Source organism: Entamoeba invadens (genome assembly GCF_000330505.1).
Source record: "Entamoeba invadens IP1 unplaced genomic scaffold scaff_1105074724957, whole genome shotgun sequence".
In the NCBI taxonomy this organism is placed as follows: Eukaryota; Evosea; order Mastigamoebida; family Endamoebidae; genus Entamoeba; species Entamoeba invadens.
This window is the reverse complement of record NW_004191594.1, coordinates 185775-198569: the sequence shown is the minus strand read 5'-3', so window position 1 is coordinate 198569 and position 12795 is coordinate 185775. Positions and strand designations below refer to the sequence as shown.

At 37.3% G+C, this 12795-nt stretch overlaps 4 protein-coding genes across 4 annotated transcripts; 2 read left to right on the top strand and 2 right to left on the bottom strand.

The window, feature by feature from the left end:
* Positions 1 to 50: 50 nt before the first annotated feature.
* Positions 51 to 2814, bottom strand: EIN_376430 (plasma membrane calcium-transporting atpase, putative; the record flags this gene model as incomplete). The annotated part of the gene is made up of 1 exon (XM_004182776.1): positions 51 to 2814. A coding segment is annotated over one exon (2764 nt), but the record flags the coding sequence as incomplete, so codon positions are not given.
* Positions 2815 to 3475: 661 nt separating this feature from the next.
* EIN_376420 (hypothetical protein) lies at positions 3476 to 5186 on the top strand (the record flags this gene model as incomplete). The annotated part of the gene is made up of 3 exons (XM_004182775.1): positions 3476 to 3641; positions 3692 to 4114; positions 4174 to 5186. 3 exons carry the CDS (start codon positions 3476 to 3478, stop codon positions 5184 to 5186), a joined length of 1602 nt encoding a protein of 533 aa, XP_004182823.1.
* Positions 5187 to 5315: 129 nt separating this feature from the next.
* On the bottom strand, positions 5316 to 8438 carry EIN_376410 (hypothetical protein; the record flags this gene model as incomplete). Its single annotated transcript, XM_004182774.1, has 1 exon — positions 5316 to 8438. The coding sequence occupies one exon, from the start codon at positions 8436 to 8438 to the stop codon at positions 5316 to 5318; it is 3123 nt and encodes a 1040-aa protein (XP_004182822.1).
* Positions 8439 to 9217: 779 nt separating this feature from the next.
* EIN_376400 (Rho/RAC guanine nucleotide exchange factor, putative) lies at positions 9218 to 12496 on the top strand (the record flags this gene model as incomplete). Its single annotated transcript, XM_004182773.1, has 3 exons — positions 9218 to 9871; positions 9938 to 11308; positions 11372 to 12496. 3 exons carry the CDS (start codon positions 9218 to 9220, stop codon positions 12494 to 12496), a joined length of 3150 nt encoding a protein of 1049 aa, XP_004182821.1.
* Positions 12497 to 12795: the final 299 nt, after the last annotated feature.

The following is a 12795-nucleotide window of genomic DNA, read 5'->3' as shown; positions in this document are numbered from 1 at the left end:
AGGGTTTGAATCTTGATGGTATCTCTTGGACGTGTGTGATGTCTTCGAACCACTTTGATCCCAAGAAGCACACTCCTTTGTATAGTCAAAGCCGGTTGATCGTCCAACAGTCGACACAAAGCCACATGGAGCTTCCAAGAATGGGATAAAGCGCCCTGCAAAGATCAAAGGTAACATGCAAGCAAGTTGGTAAAGGGTTTGGATAGTGATATTTCTGATCATATAATTGCTAATCAAAGAATCATATTTACCATACGGCTTTCTATTCAATAACGAAGGCGTTGGCTTCTCAGTACCAAGGGCAAGTGCAGCCATAGTGTCCATGATCAAATTGACCCACAACATTTGGAGCGCATTGAGGGGAGACTCTCCTATGAATATCGAGCCGATCACACAAAGCGCCAACGCAGAGACGTTCACTGTTAATTGGAACTGAAGGAACTTCCTGATGTTGTCGAAGACACATCTTCCCCATAACACTGACTTGACAATGGACTTGAAGTTATCGTCGAGAATGACTATATCAGAAACACGTTTGGCGACATCAGTCCCTCGAATACCCATAGCAAGTCCAATGTGTGCAGCTTTAAGTGCTGGGACATCATTCGTCCCATCTCCAGTGACTGCTACAACTTCACCTTGGTCTTTCAACAAACACACAAGGCGTTTCTTGTCCTCAGGAGAACATCTTGCAATGACCTTTAAGTTTGGTAACATCGCGATGACTTCTTCATCTTGTAACTCAGAGAATTTCTTCCCTTCTATCTCTACATCAGTCTCTTCGGTAATAATGTGGCATTGTCTCGCTATCGACTTTGCAGTCGCTATATTATCACCAGTTACCATTCTAACAGTAATCCCAGCACTTTGGCAGGTGCGAACGGCTTCTTCGACTTCGGGTCGAAGGGGGTCTTCAATCCCAAACAAGCACAAAAGTGTCGAACCGTCCTCATTAATCGTTTCAAACTTCTTTGTTAAGTCGCCTTTGTCTGCTGGCTCCATATCTTTGAAGCTCAAAGAAAGGGTTCTGTACCCCTTCTCGGCCCATTCACGCTGACATGCCTCAAGTTCGTTTCTGATGTCCTCAGTCATGTCTTTCATTATTCCACTTGCATCCATATACCGGGTGCATGTGTCTAATATCATCTCAGGAGCTCCTTTAGTAAACATTCTGAGAGAATCTGGGCGTTTCATCCACATCAAAGTGTTCATTCTCTTCTTAGCCGATGAGAATGCAAACATCTGGTAAATGTCGTCTCCATGTTGCTTTCTCATCTCAAGGTAATCGGTTCCTCTGTCTCTGCTAAATAACAACAAAGCGCCTTCTGTTTTGTTTCCAATGACTCTGATGTCTCCATTCTCATTACTTAATGAAGTAGATGGCGATGAATTCATAGCAATATTGAGGTGGATCATGTCTTCGTATGTCTTGTCAATGTGGAAGTCCTGTCCTCGTCTTTCCATTTTCACTCCACCGAACCACCCATTCACCACAGTCATTCGATTCTCAGTTAACGTCCCAGTTTTGTCGGAACAGATGTTCGTGCAGTTCGACATCGTTTCACACGCTTTCAAGTGTCTCACCAAGTTATTGTCTTTGAACATTTGTTTCATTGAATACGCCAACGAGATGGTGACAGCCAATGGAAGGCCTTCAGGGACGGCAACTACAATAATTGTCACACCAATAATGAAATAGTCCACTAACACCGTCATAGTTTTCCAATCAAAAGCATAGTCTTCACACCAATCTTTAAAATTCGGGTCGGTTTCAGACACATTACACGTCTCACATCCTTTGATGATCCCATTCGTCTCTGTTGATTTCATGACGGGGTCATGATTAAGTTGACTCACCATATAATATATGGTCAAGACTAAAAATACTATACCACCACACGCCATACCTAAATACCCAATTTTAACAGCTAAGTCATCTAAACTCTCTTGTAATGGAGTTGGATCACTCTTATTCTGATTCACTGCTTGCATGGTGTTACCCCACATACTATTGGGACCAACTGCTACTACTAACATCTCACCATTCCCATCAGTCACTTTGGTCCCAGACATCATATAAAAGTTATCAGCAGTTTTACGAACAGCATCAGACTCCCCAGTCATGTCACTTTGATCAATACGAAGGTCATTTCCTCTCACATAAATACCATCGGCTGGAAGAATGTCACCGACGTCCAAATAAATCAAATCACCAACACACAAGTCGAAGGTAGAGATTTCAGTCTGTTGCCCATTTCGAGTCACTTTAATCTTGACGTCTTGTTCCTCCGAAGATAAGGCTATGAACTTCTTCTGCTTGGAGTAGTCGGACGCAGAACCTCCAAGAGAAACGGCTAAAACTGCTAGAAGAATTGCAAAGCCTTCAATCCAATCCGTGTTAAACTCCTTTTTGGCATCACTCGTCTCTACAACACAAGAGTCTAAGTTACTTGGAATGGCAAACGCAAGAATCAGTGAAACGATTGCAGCTACGATCAAGATAATCAATGTCTTATCTTGAAGTGCTTCAAACCATATTTTCCAGAAAGGAACAATAACAGGGTCAGGCGTTTTATTGTGACCAAACTGCTCACGACGGCGAACAAACGACTCGTCTGAAATACCATTGTGGAGGTCAGTCTGAATAGTTTTGGCAATCCCTTCAACGCCACCATAATGTGTTAATAACTCTCCGTCTTTGTTTGATATCATTTTGGAGAGGGTACTCCCCGTGATATTATAGTATGGTGTAGCATCTTTCTTGCCCGTGTACAATTCTAACTGCTTTTGTTGTTTTGATGGTTTTCCACCCATTCGATATTTTTCGAGTTTCAGAATTCGAGTTTCAGTTGTTTTTGTTAATGACTCTTCATTTGTTTTGTTGAAAATTTTGTTGAAACACAAAATTTGGTGTGTTTCTTAGTTAAATTAATAATTGTTTTCTTATTGTATTTTTATTAAGATACACAAAAGTTGAAAAGATCCAATTAATTTGGCATTGTACAATGACTTTAATAATATAATTAAAATAATAGTTTATTATTTGGATTTAATATTGGTTTGATAAAATAACCATAATTATAGTTAATGAAAGTAAAATGTTCAATTATAGTCAAGCGTTTCCAAAATAATTATTGCCGAAAATGTGGTATTATAACGTACGAATTTATAGAGAAAATGAACATTTTGGTTATGAAATGGTGACGTGGGTAATTAGGATTGTGATTTTGGAAACCTCTGATTATAGTTGATGTTTTTATTGTTAGACATTTTATAAAAATACCATATTATTATAGATAAATTATTATTAATATATTATAAATAATAGCATAGAGTTGAAGATTTTGAATTAAAAATTTGAATCATTTTGTGCTAAATATTTTGATAAATATGAATAAATATGAAAAGTTTTCAATAAACGAATTCGTAAAAATAACAAAGCAATAAGCAGAGGAACTCAAAAAATTTTTTTAGTATGTTCTATTGTGTGTTATTCTTTGTTGTTATTTCAATAGCGTCGACCGGAAAAGAGCCAGACCCTCATTGCTCATCAGCTTATTGTGCAAGTTGCTCAGAAATGAATGCTTCAAATTGTATGAAGTGTATTGAAAATTATATCAACGTATTAGGAACGTGTGAGTGTTTGTTTTTTGATTATTTAATTCATGTTATTAATATTGGTGACACTCAGACATGACAACTGCGCATTGCTTAGAACGTACAGAGACTCGAAATGTCAATTCCATATACACCACAAATTGCACTAAATGTGAAGACGGGTATCAACTCGAATCCAACACGTGTGTACAGAGTGTTGGTGTCTGTGACACATTTTCAGCTGATGGAAAATGTTTTTCGTGTCAAGTTGGAAGTTATATGAGTGCCGAAAAGGTGTGTGTTGACTGCGGCACATATGATCCGTTTTGTCGAAAATTTAGTAATAAACAATGCACCACATGTACTGTTTGTAAAGCCGGGAGTGTTCTAATCAATGGAAAGTGCCATATGACAATACCCTTTTGTAATACCTACGTTGCTTATAGTACAACGGATAGTGTGACGAAGTGTAAGACCTGTGAAGATGGGTATTACCTTCTCTCAGGGAGATGTATTCGTTTGTTTTTTGTTGATGTTTGCGATCGATTTCTTTTAAAAACGTTAAATAATGAATAGTTGGATCTTTAAAACATTGTAGAGAGTATTACAATTCTTCTATTTGTGTCAAGTGCTTCGATGGATTTGTATTGGAAACAACCCCAGATAATAAAGTGAAAATCAACATTGACAAAGATAACACCTTTTTGTACTCGACTAATATTGTCGAAACGAGGTGTACACCAATTCGTGGTATCGGACATTGTCTCCAATATTCATTTAATGAATTGAAAGTGTGTTTAGAGTGTGAAAAAGGATACTACTTAAATGAAGGAAACGTTAAATGTGTGAAAGGATCAACGGCAAATTGTGTTTCATATTTTACTTCGGGTCACTGCTCAAAGTGCTCTGAAGGGTATTATGTAGATCTTGGTGTTTGCGTGAAATGTACAGAACAAGATTTGTTTGAAAGATACAGGTGTACACAATGTAAAAGTACAATACAAACCGCGTTGTATGAATGCGTTGAAACCCATTGTGTAGATCAAAACATAGTCAATGGAGTTTGCGTGACATGCGAGTCTGGGTATGTCACAGATACAACCAGTCAAAGCGGGAACTGTGTAAAATCTAATAATAATTGTGTAAAAACGTCAAATGAGAAGTGTGTGTTATGCACCACAGGCTATTATTTGAATTCAAGTTTCGAGTGCGAAAAATGCGATTCGAATTATTGTGTGCATTGTATCAACTCAGCAAAAACATGTGATAGAGAGACGTCGTTCTACCAAAAAACCGTTTTTCCAACTTGTGAAGACAAACTCTGTAAATCGTGTTTGAGTGACAATAAAACGTGTGTGGAATGTTTCAATGGTGAGATAGCAGACAGTTACGGAAAGTGTTCAGATATTATTTGTTCCAAAGGAATTGATGGGCTGTGCCTCAAATGTACTCAGTACACACCCTCAGATGACTCGATAGTGTTTTATGACTACCTCCCAACGGATGGAATATGTTTACCAATTGATCTTACTTCTGGTAGTATGTGCCTTTGGGTACTGGGAACTTTTATTGTTTTCGTGTTCTTTTGATTATAAATTGTTCTTTTTTATTTTGTGTTTTATACAAATTTATTGTATGTAAACTTTTAATTTGTTGATTTTTTATTAAAAAAAAGATAATTTTGTTAAATGTTGTCTTACAAATATAGTGAAAACAATCTACATTTCTCGCTCTTTGGTTTGTGTTTCGGGTTGAGAGTTGTCAAGTTCCTTTATCATGCCAGTAAACTTCATGTAGTTCTGCTCGCAGACAGTGTGTTGTTGATGCAATTCAGCAACCTGCTTTCTGAGCGCCTCTTCACTGAAGTTAAATAGCTGCTCGTACTTGTCTGGAGCCAGGCCAAGAAATCCATCGAGTAGCCAGGAGAGAAGGTTGTCTCTGACTGGGAAAACGACGAACGTCTTTATCTTCCCAATCACCAGCGATGTCATTCTTTCTTTGATAACTTGGAACAGTTGTTCTGCCATTGCAGCAACTTTGTCTCCGCGTTCACCAACGTTTCCTGTTGCACTTTCGGCGGATCTCACGGTTGCCCAAAAGTCGTCGACCAATTTGTTTGTGCACTCTATTTTCAGTTTGTCGATGAACGTCATGAAACCTTGTTTCAAAACAGTCACAAACCCCTCGAACCTGACAAGACCAGTAACACCAACTTCGACTTTGTTTTCTGGGACTTCAAATTTGAACACGTCCTCTTGTTTTTGTTCTGGAATCGCTCTTCCGTTTGGTGTGTCTTTGACAATTGCAGTCGTGATGTCGAAGAGCCTCACCAAGTTACAGCAGACTTTTTCAATTGCTTGTTCCATCAGTGGTTTTATCCCCATCACGGCAACGTTGGCAACAACGATTCTTGCTGCCTTTTCATCATTTCTTCCCATTCCAAATGCTCCCATCACTTCATCCTTTGTTGGAGAGATAAAGTCGAGCGATTTTAATTTGTTTTCATACAGTTGGAGTGTTCTCTGAATCTGTGCACCTCCAAAGAGTTTTGTGACGTCGTTATTTGGGTTGTCAAGACCTTCATCTGAAACAGTCTGTCCATAAATGTTGGGGTCAACACCAGCACGACCTTCGAGCAACTCGGTCACATTTTTAGAAAAAAGTTGTATGAACCGCACAGACCTCTGTCTGAGCAGGGCTGGTTCAATATGCGTCATCTCTTTTTCCATCAACATAATCTCGCGTTTTGACTTCTCGACAAGACTCGCCAGTTTGACTGCTGTTGGCGCAAGAGACTCCTTGTATTTGTTCTGTAGGAGGTTCTCCAGAAACATCTTTGCGCGTGGAAAGCCAATCTGTTCGACAAACTTTTGCTCTTCAAATCCAATTTCCAGAAGTTGTCTGTAGTCGCTGATGTAACTGTCTGTGATGTAGTCGGGATACTGTTCCATGGAGATGTTTCTTTTGCATGGCAGAGAAATGAAAAACGGCTTTTTATCACCGATGATCAATTTGTCTCCGCTCAAATAGACATCGACAGAGTTTTTGTCGGTGAGCTCTTTTACGCGGTTGTCGAACTTGGTGTTAATCAAAACAGTTCTTTTGAACTCTGGGTCGACCTCTCTGACAATTGGGCGCGAGACGGAGTTTGCCCACTCAGTTGTTGACTGTTCTAGACAGACAATGATTCTGTTTGGTGGTGTGATCAGTTCCTTCACCATTTTCGAAATGTCGTCTCTCAGACCTTCCTCGCCGCCGATTCTGAACCCTGGTGTATCGATAATGTTCAAGTTGCTGCACCCAGCAAACTCGACTCTGAGGATAAGCGGTTTGTTGCTGACGTTGTTTCTTCCAGCGACGTCACATGTTCTGTTTGCTATTTCGCGGCTCAGGTACTCAACTGGTATTTCTCGTTCCTCAAAGACGCCGTTTTCGTCTGCAAAACAGCACCGTGGTGTTCTTTTGTCTGGGTTGTTGAACATCTGCAGAATCAACGGACGACGTGTCCCTATTGTCGACTCAACAACGTTGAACTGGAAGCCGACAAGCGCCTCAATGAACGAACTTTTGCCGTCGCTCTGCATGCCAACAACCACAATTTCTGGTGTTTCGATTGGTATTCCAAGACTGGTCGAAAGGCTCTGCAAGTCATTAAATAGTTTGTGCAGTTTCTGGGTCGACCTGTTTGTTCCTCCTTGTTTCTCGACACGGGTCCTCTCAGCGTCAGTCTTCTGTCTAATTTCTCTGTACAACTCGTCGTCGATTTGTCTTCTTCTCTTTACTCCCTTCTTTGCAGTTGACGTTTCTGCAGTTTGTTTTGACGCTGCAATTTGTGGCATCAGCATGGCCATGAACTGTTGTTGCATCTCTGGCGACAACTGGGCAAAGTTTGGTGGAATCTGAAATCCAGAAAACTGTTCAGCGCTTTGTTGTTGGGGTTGAGTTGGTGTTGCCACAACCTGGGCTTTTGTTGGCAATGATTTTGGAGGCTGGTTTTGTTGGACGCTTTGGCGAGACGATGGGAGAGGCTGTGCTGGTCGCATTTTTTGTTGTTGAGGACCAACCTGAATTGGTTTGGGGTGTTGAATTACAGCTTGTTTTTGGACAACCTTTGGTGGATATATTTTAGAAGTTGTTTCTCGTGTTGTATTATTCTCGTGGTGTACAACTGGTTGAACGGGTTGCTTTGGAATCGTATTGATTGGGGTCGTCGTTTCCCGAATTTGAGGTGGTTCAACTTGCATCGGGGTGTTATTCACTGGTTCCAAATACGTGGGTTGAGCAACTTCGATCCTTGGTGCAGCTTTAATTGTTTCAGGAACTTTAGGTGGTTGTTGTGAGCTTGGCATGTTTTCAGGAGGGGCAACTACAAATGTTTCGATCTGGCTGCTGCCAACAGGCGGCATGAACTTTTGTTGTGGAGCTTCTTTTTGTGATGCCGTTATTTCTGGCAATGTGGCTTGTGATGCGAAATTCCTTTCGGGCTCTAAGGTATTTTGCGTAAATATGTGTTCACTTTGTTGTGTTGTTAATTCTTCCATTGGAATGACGTTTTGACTCGAAAATTCGTATTGTTGGGATGGAGGATTTGGGAATATTTGTTGGTTTTCTTCTTGTTGGGGACGTTCGATTTCCATTTGTTGTGCATATTGCGCCTCTGACTCTCTTTGGTTTGTTTCGACTTGCTGTATAGTATCTCTATCTTCCTCTGTTTGGCTGTCATTTTGAATCATTCTCGCTTTTTCTGCGGCTTGTTGTTGCAAAGAGTTTTGGACGTTTGCCGAGATGGCATCGAGCTGCTCTTTGGTGATTATCCTTTCTGGTTCATTCAAGATAGACATTGATTCTATTTACGATTTGACTCCACACCATTTTCGTTGCTCAAATTTGGTTTCTTTCCTACCTTTCAATCTTTTTCTTTTATTCTCTCAGATAACTAACTGTATTATCACAATAATATATATATAATATTAACTAATTAATTTATAAAAATAAATTCAATGTATTATAAACATTAACCATTTAAGTATCAATTATAAAATTTGTTTTGTTTTTAGTATTTTTTTTAATAAATATTTTTTAAAAAATATATTAAATATCTGGTAACAAATAGTACAATATAAATTATTATTATATATTATTACACAATTTTAAAAATAGTAAAATAAATAATACTAAATAATACATTAATAATAAGCAAATTCATTTGCCACCATTTATAAATTTGTTTTTAAATATTGTTTGGTTTGGTGATTTAAAACTTTTTACTGTCAATCTATACGTTATGTTAGTTTTCGACCTGTAGCATCTACTCTATTTATACAAACTATATATTATGGTATTTTAAATAAATAATTTATTATACTATACTAAATCAGATAGTTAAAAATAGACACTTGATAATTATATTTCCATTACTTAGATTCATTAGAAATACATTCATAGTAACAAAGAAATAACACATAATGTCAGTTGAAATAAGTTTGCAATACACATAAAATATAACAACTCATACATTTTTGATATTGTTTGATTATTCAATGAGTTAGCCTTTTACTTCTTAACATGGGGTACATTTCTTCTGATTATACATAAAGCTGAACTAAAACTTTTTCATTTAATGATTCAAAAACCAATCGTCCCTTTTCTTTCTCCTCTTCAGACATTACCATCTCTTCAAGTCAGTCTCATTTCAAATGGACCCGAAGACTTAGAAATGTCTGAGAATGGTTCTATTGTTCCTGAGAACCTTTTTCCCGGTCTCCAATCTGACAACCTCCCTACATCTCCACGTCTGGCTTCTCGAGGAAATGTTATTCAACCAAATAGTCCTAAAGTACCAACTGTGCCAATTGAACACATTTCTCAAATTCCTGGTAATTTAATTACAAGTGGTAATGTAATCAGTGCAATCACCAAGTATTTATCAGAATGGTCAAATAAGACTGATAAAATATCAACAGATACAGAACTATTTAAAGAAATTGAACAGAGAACAATGACTGATAAAGAAAGAGCACATTATAAAAGAGTCTTGCATGAGATGACTGAGACAGAGAGAATACATCTGAAGGGTCTTGAAATATTGGAAGAAGTCTATTTGACACCTTTAACCAAATCAACTGTTCCAGAAACTGTCAATTTTGTAAAACCAATTGTTTCTCAAATAAATTTGCTTCTTGGAGCTCACCAAAAGTTTTTGTCTATGATGGAGAAAGGTGAGAATGTCCCCGAAGGAGAACTTCCTATTATTGGAGCGGACTTTGTAAAGAATGTTTGTTTATTAATAGTTTTACAATACTATTATTTGTAAATAAATGAATATATATTTATACAATAGATTCAATTCCTCAAAATGGCTGCTACTTATATTTCAAAGTACTCAACGTATTTAATGGGTATCACTGATATTCTTAATAAAGAAAAAGATGTCGTGAGAAATCAGAACAAAGCAAAAGCTGAATATTTAAGAGTACACGAAGGATCTAAAGTTGAAATGATCTCGTTCTATTTAATCACACCAATTCAACGAATTCCACGTTACGAATTACTGATCAGAGATATGTTAAAGGATGTTGGTAAAGATTTTCCCGATGTCGAACAGTTAAAGAAAGCGTATTTACAAGCAAAAGAGTGTGGGAGAGGTGTTAATCAGACTCGTATGCAAATTGAAGAAGGCGAAAAGATGACATTGGTGAAAAATGCGATTGACAACTTCCCACAACTTGAGAATGTCTCTTCTAGAAAATTCATTTGTTGTGGTCCACTTATAGCACTTGATAACATGAATGACCCACCAGTTAAAACCGTATTTGTCTTTCTGTTCAATGATCTTCTTATTGTAACTAAAGTGAAGAAATTCAATGATAATGATATTAATGAAACAGATGCATATGATGCCAATTTATTTAAAGAAATTTCAGAAATTAAAACCATTGAAGACATTTCCAAAGCACATTTTGAGTTTTCAAGGATAGTGTTTTTCCAAAAAGGATCAAAAATGATGCCACTAAGCGACAATTCAATAGTCAAAAATGTCTTCATGTTCATGGCTTATGAAGAAATGAAAAATTCATCTGAAAAGAAAGGTATGTATGTTTTACTTAAATTTTCTGCAATTACGCCTGAGCAAAAGGAATCGTGGAAATCTGTCATAAATGACCAAATTTCTTGTATTAAAGAGAGAGAAGAGAAATTGAAAAAGGCGCAAGAGAAGATCCAAAACACGACAGAAGTAATTAAAGTGGATAAAATCCCTTCCAAATTGTTTGATAGAAGTTGCTCAAAATATCTTCCACAAAGTGTTGGCAAGTTGGTAACAAGTTCGGGTACAATTAACTCTGTATTGAAATTACTTCACGACACTTTTAACAATTCACAAAGCCTTCAAAAAGAGGTGTTAGACTTATTCGAAATTGTAGATAAAAAGGAGATGGATAAAGATGAAGTTAAAAGATTCAGAGCGATATTTGTCGATTTGTGTAACAACGAAACAAGCCACCTTTGGGTATTAAAGACGTTGAAAGAAGTATATTTACCAGCTTTGAGTAAAAGTGTAAATAAAGAGCAAAATGTGTATGTAACGGATGCACTAACACAAATAAATGTTATGACCGACATTCACAAGGATCTCTTAGTGCTTTTTACCAAGGCAAAGCGAAAAACCGAAGACAAAAAGATTCCCCTTGTAATGGAAGATATTTTGAAAAAGGTGTGTTCTATTCTCATTATTAAAATGATAATAAAATTACTATATAACAATACTTAAAAATAGATTCAATTTATGAAGACCGAACTTACATATATTGGTAATTGCCATATATACACAAAACTTTTTGAAGAGGTATCAAAGAATCCTATAGTAGAAAAAGCCATCCAAAAAGCAAAGGAGACATTTTTGGACAACATCAAGTATAAGACGCCAATAGAGTCGATGAATGAATGTCTAATGAAACCTGTGCACCAGTTAATGAGTTATGAATTGTTCATGAAAGCACTCTTAAAACACTCGTGGAATAATTATGAAGAACTCAATGAATTAAAAAGAGTGTATTTGGATGCGAGACAATGCCACAAAGATGCTTTAAAAACAAAAACTCAACTTGAAGAAAAAGAAAAGACACAAACAATTTTGGATCTTTTTGAGACGCCACTCAATTTAGACAACGAACAGAACGACAGCGAAGAACATGAGATTAGATTCAAGTGTTCTGGCCCACTCTTTATTGTTGAAAATTTGAATGAGACTCCAAAGAACTGGAAATATTTCTTCTTGTTTAACGACCGACTTGTGATGAGTGAAGTTGTTTCGTATAACAACTTACCAATTATTGATTTGGTTGACGTCTTTGGCAAACTTCGAGTTGCAAAAAGTGTTGATGATTTGAAGATGTTCAAATTCCAGATAGTCAAAGAGTTCACGTTTAATGCTGATGTCACTCTAGAAGTTCATCCAGTAGACAAAATGTGTAAGTTTATTATATTACTCAAAGTGCTACAAGTACCTTACCGACTCTCCTGTTCAACAGAAAGCGAGTTTGACGTTTGGAACTCGATAATATTTGACCAGATTGAAAAAATCAAAAATGGTGATGTCAATGAAGAACCTGAGACACTTGCAATGTGTTTTGCATGTCTCGCAAAAGGTTCACAAAAAAATCCACATAGTCCGATTCGAATTGATTCTTCCCCAAGAAGAGTGACTGAAGTGTTATCTCCGCGTCGAGCAAGATCAGAAGACCCACACGAAAAATTTGATTTACTCATGGAAAAGCCCAAATTTGTGAAACGCCTTCCAACACAAGCAACTGGACAAGAAAGAGTTTTTTTCAATAAACGAGTCGGAAGGCCATCAAGCCAGAGTTATCAGGTAGATAATGAAGAACTTAAAGAAGACTAATTTAAATATCATAATGCACTTTATTACTTATTTATTAGTTCAATTCAGACGTCAAACTTTTTAAATATCAATTTAAATGAATTATTCGAGGAGTTGTAGAACTCTATCAATGTCGAGTCGAGACTCTTCTTCACTGAGCATCTGCAATATTATTTGTTCCCATTGCTTCAATTTGCCTTCAACTTTGATACTCTTCTTATTAACAGGAGCGCCACCAACACTTCCACCAGCCGCAATAATCCAAGCCACTGCAAGACCAAAAATGTCTGTTTGGAATGAACTGCTTTTGCTGTTATAAT